The 12,090-nt window shown below is 39.1% G+C and overlaps 1 protein-coding gene across 2 annotated transcripts; it reads left to right on the top strand.

The window, feature by feature from the left end:
- Window positions 1-319: 319 nt before the first annotated feature.
- RB195_003203 (uncharacterized protein) lies at window positions 320-10,784 on the top strand (the record flags this gene model as incomplete). 2 transcript variants are annotated; one of them, XM_064200756.1, is made up of 13 exons in its annotated part: window positions 320-347; window positions 2,620-2,741; window positions 2,928-3,029; window positions 3,227-3,279; window positions 4,127-4,265; window positions 5,470-5,559; window positions 6,157-6,234; window positions 6,505-6,642; window positions 7,123-7,216; window positions 9,198-9,290; window positions 9,555-9,669; window positions 10,453-10,567; window positions 10,641-10,784. In XM_064200756.1, the coding sequence occupies 13 exons, from the start codon at window positions 320-322 to the stop codon at window positions 10,782-10,784; spliced, it is 1,311 nt and encodes a 436-aa protein (XP_064056637.1). The 2 variants fall into 2 exon arrangements, with proteins under 2 accessions (XP_064056637.1, XP_064056638.1); XM_064200757.1 differs by lacking the exons at window positions 320-347; window positions 2,620-2,741; window positions 3,227-3,279 and having other exon boundaries at window positions 2,980-3,029.
- Window positions 10,785-12,090: the final 1,306 nt, after the last annotated feature.

Here is a 12,090-nt window from a genome sequence, read left to right as displayed (position 1 = left end):
TATTTCAAGATTTATGAAATTAAATTTTGAAAATCATACTTATTCCTTTTTTACTGAAATTCAAACGTTTAATTTTCCAAGTCTATTTTTATTAAATTATTATACAGCTTGAAAAAAGTGTGAGAGATATGTTTTCGGAAAAAGTAGTTAACTGTTAATCTCTTCCCATCACTCTTCTTCTGATTCTAGTCAGGTAGGGACGGAAATTCCTAGAATTTCGCATTATTTTAGTATGTTTATACAATATATCGATCTAAGATTAGTTAGAAACATCCTACAGTACGCCTACAGTGACGCTTTTGCATAATTTTTTTTTCGTATGTATGCATTAATAATCATCTGTTTCGGTAAGTCCTTCAAAAAAGTGGATCGTAAGAATTAAGGCGTATCAGACAGTGCGTAGTTACGTACGTACACTTATTCATACATTATTATACGAAAAGGAAAAGAAAAACTCCCGGAAGCCAGGGAAAAAAAGAGCCAATACAAAAACGTTGGGCCAGTACAGACAATACGGTTCACGGGTGGTCACATACGGTAAATCAAAAACAACGTTCTGGTCCTCTGTTCCACAAGAACCGGAAGCGATCGTCATTTTGTTGAGGATGGTGTTTAGAAGGATTTTCAGGGAGATTTCTTTGAGGAAAATGGAAACGGAAAATACATGAAAATGGACATGAAAATGCTATGTAGGCTCCAATCAATAAATTCCCAGTGATATTTTCTGTCGTATATCTAGGATTCACATCTTGTTTGTGGTGAATTTTAATGAAATGAGAAAGGTAGTAAATAGCAAGAGACGAGAAATCTTTGGACTGACGATGGTTTCAATAATCACGATAACGACAAAATGAAAATTCGATTAGTGTTTCAGGGATATTCGATGGTAAATTAGTGGTTTTTTTTACGTAGATGATATTAGATTGTGCTCAAGGGTAGATCATTTGACAGTCGATTAGAATTTTTCTATAAGGCGTTATTACTTCTTTTTTTTTTCTATAAGGCGTTATTGCCTTTTTCGCTTATAAAGTAGTAAAAGGACCGTGGAAAAACTAAAAACAAGGATTCTCTACAAGAAAAAATGGAAAATATTCTGTTCTAAAAAGTTTTCTAAAATACATCTTGTATCCATTACATCCGAGGTTGGGAATTATGCGAACATTCTTCGACTGAAAAAAGCGGTACGATTTTCGTAGGGAATATTTGAAAGAGGTTCTTTTTTCATTACTGTAGAACAACGTTCGAGGTCGGTTGAGTAGTTGGGATGAGCAGCGAACTCAAGAAGGTGCCCATGGTCACTTTCTTTCCGGAGTACGACTATGCTGGAAAGGAGTTCCTTTCCGGGCCTTTTCGCTGGCTGAAATAGAGAGACGGTGGTTAGAAGCATCACCCCACGAATCTGGGGTTGTGCAGGTTTCAGGTAGGTTATGCCTGTATGGAGTCGTAGATTATGGAGAGAAGGGTGATTCCGTCCATTTCTTCGCAATTACCGTAAAAAAGGCCCGGAAGATACGGCTTCGAGCTTTTTTCGAGCGTTTCGGCGCGCTATTTTCTACAACAAGTTCGATTGGAGCGCGCCAGCCTTGTGCACTCACCGCTCTTCCGGGCCATTTTATTTGCGGCAATTAGGAGGAAATAGATGGAATCACCCTCTCTCCATAATATACGACCAACTATAGGCATAACCCACCTGAAACCCGCCTCAGATTCGTGGGCTGATGCCTTTAACCCAAACTACTTCGTAACCCAGCTGTACCTCCTCCACGTCGTTATGTCTTTCTGTAGGAGCCAACACTTAGGGTATGCAATTCCTATGATCATCTCGAAATGAGAGAATTTTGCTCGCGATTCATCTCTCTACGATAGAGCTCACATGTACACCAATACCTAGCTATTCTCGAGATTTTTGGAACTTAACGAATGCCATTCAAAAAAAACTTTCACTTCCAGTTGTTTAAGCAAGATTCATCAAAAATTTATAAACTCATTGTGAGCGTGGATGTTGTTGATTTAGGTTGAGGTGTGGACGTGTACACACACGGGGGAAAATCCTAGGATTCATAATGGGCCACAGCACGTGGGGACGAGTACTTAAATCTTTCTTTAAGCTGATGGTTATGTAGATTACAGCCTGATTGAGCCAAAATGAACAAGAAGTTTAAAATACTATAAACAAGTACGATGACGGAGGCTATTACATATACCTTTGCCTTATTTTTTGTATACAGTTATATTATTTTATTATTTTTATTTTGTATTATTTATATCACAATAATATTATTTTATACAACTATTTTAATTTTATTTTTATTATTTTTATTTTTTATTTTTTCGGTTTGTTGTTAGATATTAAAGCCTATTAACGCCAGCCAAATTACGTAAATTACAGTATTTCCATCCTTACAAAAGTACTTAAGAAACACAAGAGTCCTACTTTACACAGCATGTTCTAATACAAAATCCATTAACTGCTATTTTCTCAAATAAACAGACAAGTAATGAATGAATCTGTGGAACTTTCCCTAACTTTCAACGTTATGCTAGATTTTTTTGCTTGGAGCCTCACTTGTGTTACATTTCTGCGACTAATTTGTTAACTTCATGTGCACAGTATTTCAGACAACGACACCTCGTTGATCCTACGCGATATTTTCGCCTCCTACGACAAAAGAGTGATTCCATTCACTCATGGGCCGGTTGTCATCAACATGACCATCGTTCTTGGGATTCTCGTGGAAGTGGTGAGGCTCTATAGATGTTGCTATTAAAGTTACAGTAAAATAAAACTAAAATAATTCATTAAAACTAATTGAAAATGATTATCGGGTCCTATCTTGGATGTTAAGAGAACTGTGCATTAGGAAGTATAAACGCTTGAGAAAACAGTTAAGGAAGAAACTTTCCGTTCTCGAATTTTCCTTATTCAGAGAGAAAACGAACAACTTGCCGCCTACGTTATATCACATACTCAGAGGTGGTATGATCGACGGCTACGATGGGACCCAAACAATTATCGTGGACAGAAAGAGGTATGTAGGTAGAACTTTAAAGCACGAAGCAAATACTGGACAAATTAAGAGAAATATTGCTTGGAAAAATCCGTTCCTACAAATAATTTATGAGTATTTTTTTTAATGAAAAGAGGAGGAAATGCATGAATTTGTTGAGTAAAACACACTCATAAAAGAAAATAAAAAACCCTGATTAAATTTTTTTTGCTTTTTAGGTCATTGTCCCCCAAAGCATGGTTTGGATACCTAAATTGTTTGTGTATAACAGGTAAATATTGTTTTTTTCTAAACTACTATTAAAAACCTACAGTATTAGGAGAACTGGGTGGTTTGTCGGTATCTCATATCTTTCACAGGGAATTCGATTATTCTAGCTTTCCATATTCTTCGCTACAAATTTCACAAGCAAAGTTCTTCGAATCGATAAGGCATCCCGTCCTCTGTAAAACACATATTACAGGGCAAGGGAGCGGGAAATTTTGAATGTAGCACTGGGAGACCTGAGGAGTTGGTAGGAAGGTGGGAGTGGGATCCTCCAATATACAACTACTAACGTCATTTAGTAATTAGGGATCAGTCGATCGGTTCACATTTGCTGTGAAGTCATTTTACAAAAATGGTGAGAATGCGACTGCAGCTGAACGGCTCAACTTTACATTTACATACTGGAAATGTACTGGAAATGTACGTTCACCTACATACCCCAACAGATACTGTAGTGTACTCGGCGGACGGTTGTACGGTTTAGGCTCAATGTTGCTGCATGTTTCCTTTCCGAATGTTGTGGAGTTCCATGCAATTGAGGCACGAACTGCTTCATTGTTTTCTGGGGGTTCGGTGACTACTTTGGAACCTCGGTGGTTTCCTTTTTCCGAGCTGCTCGACGTCTCCTCAAAATTTTTCACCCATCAATTGATAGCATTGCAAGATGGAACGCGGGCACGGCGTCCTGCATTTGTAATGAAAATGGAAATTCCAGTCGTACTATCACCATTTTTGTTATATGACTTCACTGCAGATTCATGATTACTCGAACTCCTCGGGGCTGCCAGCGCCACATTCAAAATTCCCCTCTTTCCGGTGACATTCTGTAAAGACTTCTTTGTGTATTTCAGCCTTGAATCGAAAGAGATGCTCACACCTAATCGAGCTGACGTTCGTCTCTATCATAATGGTGCGATCAAAGTAAACATACCGCAGTATGTTAGTGCTATATGTCGCATACAAACGCAATCGTTTCCGTTCGATTGTCAGGTAAATTTCGCGTTAAAAATTTGACATTTGTGGTTTCTGACAAAGTGAAACAAGAAGACTTGAAGATTTCTTCTTGTATAGTTGGGTCAAAACGACATGAAGCACGGACAGTCGCGTAAGCGGCGGTGCTCGAAGCGGCGCGGTGGAGCGTAGCGGGTGGGACCGCGTAGGGATCATCGCTACCGCCACCCGTCTCTGCAGTTCGCCATGGTCCCACTTCGACTCCAACCGCTGTCTCCACCGCACCGCTGCGAACGCAGCCGCTTACGCAACTGCCCGTGCTTCATGTCGTTTTGACCCGGCTGTATCCATTAATTGCAGTTTCTGACTAAGTGAAATATGAAGCTTTTAAGACTTCTTCTTGTACCTTCAGTTTCACGAGCAGCAATTAATTTGTACCTGTATTACTTGATTCTTATATAGACTATTCCCTACAATAACCTTAACATTCCGTACAGTATTCTATTGCTCAGAGACCATACAGCTGTGAGATGAATGATATTTTTTTTCATTAAAGGAGATTTCAGAGAAGAATAAACTCGTTGGGTTAAAGATCTTTCTGTGAAGTACTTTTCTGGGTAGACTAAGCATTGTCCAAAGGAGAAAACGAAAATTCCTTTGCTCAACGGTCCTGGTCAGACAATAAAAAAAGACCCAAAATGAACTATCAAGTAACGAATAGCCTCAACGTCAAGATTTATCGGTGCACGACTGTATCGCCTGACTGCTCCTATGGTGCTGCTAAAATTTGAATTTAAAGTGCTAATTAATTCACTCGATTTGCATACGGCATTTTCTCTAAAATATGCTAAGTGCTGAGGTGAAAATGTGCACCAACGCGATGGCCCTCAGGAAAATATTAGTGTCTTCTTAAACGTAGTGTGTACTGATTCATTACGTAATTTTCGAATGGATCGAAAGCTTCAGGAAAGGAAGAAGGTTGGAGACAGTTAAATACTTGCCGGCAGTTCTTGCGCATATTTGGTATCACAACTAACATTTACTAATTATTTGCATCACCCTTGGAATGAAATATTTATCTTAATTCCAAATTTTATTTCTTATATTTTCAAGTGAAACAAACCGTCTTGCCAGAACATTTTGTCATCGGAGGGGAAGAAATGAAATAAAGAAAAAAAAGAAGTTGCAGCATATTTTGATTGGTACATAAAAACAGATAATGAAAAACTGCTACACATTTCAGTTCTGTGCAGTCGCCCTGGCTTCACCGTTGTTGAATGTTGACGAAATGATTGTGGACGCTACACAACCGCCGAAGGATTCGTATTTTGCGGTGAGTACTCTTACCGTACCAAAGTAGTGTAGAGAGAAATTCTCCACGAAAATCTACGCACCGCTTCGGTGGTGACGACTGCATTGGGCGATGATGGTTCGATGCCATCCCTACGTCAACCAAACATTTCATCCTTCCAGAGTCGTTGGATTGATAGACACCAAACGTCCATGAGGGTTAATAGCGCTTTTGAGCTTCTTTAATGAATTGAAGAGTAATAATTGGGGAATTTTTGAGACCTTACTTACGTTTACTCCGAAATCGTCGTAGTGTTATGTCACGAATAATTATGGTTCTATTATTTATTTATTTATTTATTTATTTATGACGCTCAAAGGCGTGCTCAGAGTAACTGGCAAAGAATGAATACAAATAAATAATAGAAAATCCAATTTCTTACTATTATGCAACTTTTACCATCCAATTTCTTACTATTACACTAGTTTTATTAGTATTTTATGTCACATTTATATTTACTATTTATATTTATATTATTATACTATGTATTTTTTATTTTCCTCACTCTACAAGCTATATTATCAAATTTCACTTCGAATTGGTACCTTCTATTGTAATAAAATAATTTTTAATTTTCAGGGTAATGCAGAATGGTATCTTTTCAATGTAACAGTACGGCATATGCGATTCGTTGAAGAAGGGGAATCACGCGTTGAGGTTTCTCATGTTTTCGTTACTTAATTTCGGTTAGACTTAGGCCCAAAAAAAACTTCACCAAAATCCACAAAAACTGCAAAAATTATCATACATATTTACCAAATAACCTCTTCTTATGTGTCTATATAACTGTAAACGTGTACATTTAATAAGAATACATTCGTTGTTAAAAAGTGCGATCATAATTTTAAAAATTTGGTCAGATCGGAAGAAAAAAATGAGAGATATTGTGAAAGACATTTTCTAGAACAATAAGCATTCATTTTACAGGTTCACTATATTTTTCATCTTCAACGGCGACCAATCTACTACATTACGGTCATCGTTGCACCGACATTTCTTATCTCAGCTCTTTCAATACTTGGAATCTTCTCGCCAGGATCTAGCGATGGACCACGAAATGAGAAGGTAACCCTAAACTTTTTGGACAACATTTTTTTTCGTATCTTTGTAGAATGCTCATCCGAGCAAAGTTTGTTGTCCAGCAATTTCCTGCAATTTTTCTTCCATTACGACATGAAGGATGTCGCATCTTTGTCTGGATAACTTTTCTGCATCTAGAGTAGTTTTGTTTTGTGTGTCCTAGTAGTCAAAAGTGAAAGGTGAAAGTTCTCTTTCTGTTAATGTATTTTTGTATTTTACAGTTTTCTGAGAAGATTTCTGATTCTATCATTACTTATATTGAAATTTTAATTAAAATCGTTTCAGAATTCTGCAAACGAGAATGTAATACTTGCGTCAAGGCGTTTCATGTTTTCATTTTCTTTCTGTTCCTCTAACATCACAAATTAGAAATTAGATCATCCCTTCTCGCATGCGAATCACTTCGACACCAACTCGCCTCAAAAGCTAACAATTTCTAAAAGTTGGAGATCATAACTTTTTAAGGTTTCGCTTGGACTTGGAAGTCTACTCGCTATGACAGTTCTTCTTGGAATTGTAGCGGGTGCGATGCCAAAAAGTAATGCAATTCCTCTGTTAGGTGAGCATTTTAGAAAACACGGCAGTTTCTTTATCAATTCAATTTTTACTAGTACGGTACCATCCAGGATATTTTCAACATCTTGTTATGGGAAAATAAAGGAAAATTAATTTCGTACTGTAAGTTATTCACGTCACCACTGTGAACTATTGCTGGCAAAACAAGTTCTTATTTCCTCACCATGTTTTCACTATCATTTTTTGGTAGCCTCTTGGGATTGCCCAGGTTGTACGTAGGAACCAAGGTATGAATGCAATCAGCCATCGCGCGCACAAAAGTCTGAACCAGTGGTGGTGCTTTCCAACACATTCTACCAGCGGCAAGCGCCGGTTCACCCCAAGGCGTGTATAACCCCGGTTGTTGATGGTACTAATTGATGTGGTTTCCGCCTAAATCGGTGCCAAATACGCGGTATCACAACTGCTTACGGTGGTCCTGCGCTATCAACCTGTGAACGATTCCTCAGAGGCATTGCCGTAGGAAACGGCCCCGAAGATACGGCTTCGTGCGTTCCGGCGCACTATTTTCTACAACGAGTTCGATTGGAGCGCACCAGCCTTTTGCACGCGCCGCATCTTCCGGGTCGTTTTTTACGGCTACTAGGAAGAAATGTACGGAATCATCCTCCCTCTCTATAATCTACTATCCCGTGTAAGAATACTCCACATGAAATCCGTATCACCTCAGATTCGTGGGGTGATGCCTTTAATAACCAACCCCTCTCACTAGCACGTGCGCACTTTCTCTATACTTGTGGATTAGATGAATATGTTAGTCAAGTAGACGTTCAAAGGGATAGAGCTTAACAATCATCAGTCACCATCCCGCCACCACTGAATCTGCGTACGAACACATACACGAGCAAAGGAGTGGGCGTAACTTTATCACATGAGCGAAAATATGGCTTTTCCTTTTGAAATATCCACAGAAGAGCTTAAGTTTTGACTTTCACTGGATAGCAGAGAAGGCTTTATTCGACAACTCACAAGTGTTTTAAAAAACCATGCTTGCGATGGGACGTGAGCTATCGAAGTATGTACCTACATATAATTGCGATATCCAACTCCACTCTCTCTATCGCACTCGGACGCAACTGTCCACATGCCTTCATTGCAATTAAAGACCCCACTTTTGCTAGAAGAGGACAGCAATGGTGGTGATGATCGAAGGAACGATGGGATCCTTTCGATCAGCTATCTTCAAAGGCAGCTCATCAGGGAACAGATACGGTGATACGGATGCTGCAGGGATAACATAGAGTTTGGATTGGAGAATACGGAAAAGAGAATAGCCACGTTCCGCTCTCTCAGTCTTCCCAAAAAAAAAAAATGGCATGGGAACCGCTTTAGTTCCAACAAGGTACGTTAGAACGCTCACCTTTTTACACGCTCTGGTGCCCTCAGCAGCCCATTCATTGGTTTTGTTTGAATAGGCTGCCAAAGAAACCTCGTTGATCGTTCGCTTGTGAGCGCGATGCGTGCAAAAGGATTGCGCGTCAACTGATTTCGAAGGGGAGAACGGTATTCACCCCGCCGTTTTTTTTTTACGACGATTAGGGAAGGATGAGCGGATCCACTCTGGTTTCGATAATAATCCGAGCTCTATGTTTTCTCTGGGGCTTTCGTTCCACATCAATTTTGTGAAACGCTGCCTTCAACTGACGCAGCGAGAGATGAACGGAATCACCCTTCTCCCCACAATCTATGGCCCCTATATGTATTGCCCGGTTGAAATCCGTACCATCCCAGATTCGTGGGGTGATGCCTTTAGGTCTAATGCGGTCCTAGGTAATCACGTAAATGCATTGCTTCGGGTTTCGCACACTTCCCCGTTTTTTGAAGATAGATTGCTTTGGAAGGAGTAAATTGTCAGCTCATATAAACAACCAATCATTTTCAACCGTTGCTTAAAAACCGGATAGTTGATTTATTTCAATTAACACACCCCAATATGGGTATTACGAGTAACTTCATCATTTCAGGATACTACATCCTCATAGTGATTCTTCTGTGCGCAGTAGCTGTCAGCATATCGATGGCTTTTCTTGCCATCAGTCGACAGTACATCCAGAAAGGTGTGTATGTTTGTCGTAACTTTCGTTTTCACTCCTCTTCGTCCTAGAAGTCTAGTGTAGAGGTTGGAGGCAAATGACAAATAAAGGAAATGAATTTTGTTAATTTGCTTTTAAAATCATATTAGCACATATTTGCTGAACTTTCTCCGATCTCCTACTCTGTTTTTTATATTGGAAGAAATTTCTTCACATTTTTGCTTAGGAGTAGCGTCTTTTGATACAGAAAGTGTAATATAGGATAATCAATGTCCTGGATATTTATAGATCAAATGCCATCAAAGCGAATGCTGAGGTTCATGCTAATTCCCGAGTCTCGAAAAAGACGGTCAACAGTCCTCACGAGAAACTCATTCCACAATGCTTGTCTTGATAAAGAAAGGTTTGGTGCTATTACTTTGCTTCGAGTGCTATCATACTGTAGAATTACTGCGCTCTGCGTGTACGTGAGTATGTCGCGTATTTGTTTGTATTTGTCTTTGTCTTTGTGTAACGAAATAAATTACTCCATAAAGAAAAAAGGCGTTCCACTAGCGGTGGGACCCGAACCCAGGGCGTCCCGGTTGCGTAGCATGGCAACATTCTGCCACTGAACGGCCGCCAGCACGGTATGAAAGACGTGAAAGGAAAGGTTTGATTAAGTCACCAGTTGAAGACAGTTCATCCTTGCTATTCTTAGGACATAGGAATCAAAAACTAATTTCATGTTCTGAGTAAGTTGAAAAAGACCGATTTGAAAGAAAATACAGAAGTTGAAAACTTCAGCCTTATTTTTTGTGGAATTTTTCTCTTGATAACAGGAATTTGAACGTATTTTTGAGATTTCTGCGAGAGATGAAAAAGGAACTTTATCACATGTTAATGTTAGCGGGATTAGTTTGTGTATATGTTTTTTTGTCTGTTTGTTTGTGCCTTTGTCACGGAACCATTCATTGAGGAAGAAAACAGGAGGTTCTTTTCTATCTCTTGGGAAAGAAGCTCCGCAAAATTATTCAACCCGCCTAAATTTTTGAAAAACGAAAAGAACCGTTACTAGCAACTTAGAAAAAGTACATCTAACTTAAGTTCTTATTGAACCCTGAAAGCATGCGAAATCTGAATGTCCGGCTTTAGCCGAATATTCAACTTGTTGCAAATAAGAACTAATAACCTTCTGTTATTCCAGCATCGATCGTCCCAAAGTTCCGGAGTTGGTATTGATTTACAATATCCTTGAAGAAATTGCTGAGTCACACAGGAATCTTCGTCGGAAGACCGAACAAAAGATGCAGAGGAAAAATGTACGTTCCTCATATTTATGAGCTATGAGATTCGCGATCTCATATCACGCTTCTCTGATTCTCCCATTTGCAGGTGCAGCATGAATGGGCAAAAGTGTTTTCGCGATTCGATTATTTCTTCCTCTTCATATTCGAATTGCTCAATATGGCTGCTCTAGCTGTTTTCCTACGAGTCGCTTGGTTGCCAACACCGGAGTTACGAGAACAAATCCTATGAATATAGCTACCATTCCGATGTATGTATAATGTATCCTCGATGTATACGGGCACGCAGTTTTGATGGAGGTTCAAAGGCATCACCCCACGAATGTGAGGTGGTACGGATTTCAAGTGGAGTATTCGTTTACGGGATCGTAGATTAAGGAGAGGGGATGATCCCGTCCATTTCTTCCTAATTGCCGTAGAAAACGGCCCGGAAGATACGGCTTTGAGCGTTCCGGCGCCCTATTTTCTACAAAGAATTCGATTGGAGCGCGCCAACCTTTTGCACGCACAGCATCTTCCGGACCGTTTTTTACGGCAATTAGCAAGAAATGGAAGGAATCATCCCCTCTTCATAATCTACGATCCCGTATACGAAAACTCCACCTGAAATCCGTACCACCTCAGATTCGTGGGGTGATACTTTTAACGCTTCGCAAGAGTGAAATACGTTTTTTCCTTTTATTCCACCTTCGAATATTTGTTTATTTCTAAAACGGGTTTGCTATATGCTAAGGATCTGTTGTGAAAGCGTAGAATTAATATTCCATGGCTCTACTCCTATAATGCTACGGTGACTAATTCGGATAACTAATGTTGGTGTGAACTATGCTTCTTGTTCTCCAGACCCACTAACCTCAACCATTCCTGCTCTTTTTCTTCTTATTGACTGTTTTAAACTTTATCTTATCTACTACTATTTTGCTCAGCTTCACTAGATTTCGTTCTGAACAAGATGTTCTTAAGACGGATTTTTCAAGATTCTAAAGACTCTCCGTTTGGATGCGTTCACTGGAATTATTGTAGCGCTGTTCGTTATTTTCTGTCACGCGAGCCACACTTTTCAAATTTGTACCTCGAGCTTTATTTTTGTGTGTGGTGTGAAGCTTCTGATGCTCATGTGTTTGGTGAGAGATATCTTCAAGATTAAAATGTTTTGCCTATTCATTCTACAAAATCTTCAGTTGTTCTCCTCTATTAGGAATTTTCATCAGCGACTGTTTAAGTGAAATACATCAATGCTAACCATTGTCATTCGTTGCGAATTATCTCCTCTTCTTAATAACAAAACATTTAAAATCAGGGGCTAACATAGTTTACTTTTCAATGTATGAAGAAATTACTTGCTTCTAGTACTCTCTTTGTTGTTTTGTAATTCTTGTACGAGTAATACCGAACATTTAGTAGAAGCTTAGTAGAACATACTAAACCTACCTGAGTTACTTATGGAAGTTTATGAAAATGTTACCATTGAATTGAGCAATAATGCGTGTTCGTTTTATTCGAACATAAAAATGCACCTATATCTGAATTGGGAGTAA

The sequence above is a fragment of the Necator americanus genome, chromosome IV (genome assembly GCF_031761385.1).
Source record: "Necator americanus strain Aroian chromosome IV, whole genome shotgun sequence".
Taxonomy (NCBI): domain Eukaryota; kingdom Metazoa; phylum Nematoda; class Chromadorea; order Rhabditida; family Ancylostomatidae; genus Necator; species Necator americanus.
This window is presented reverse-complemented; position numbering and strand designations above follow the sequence as displayed.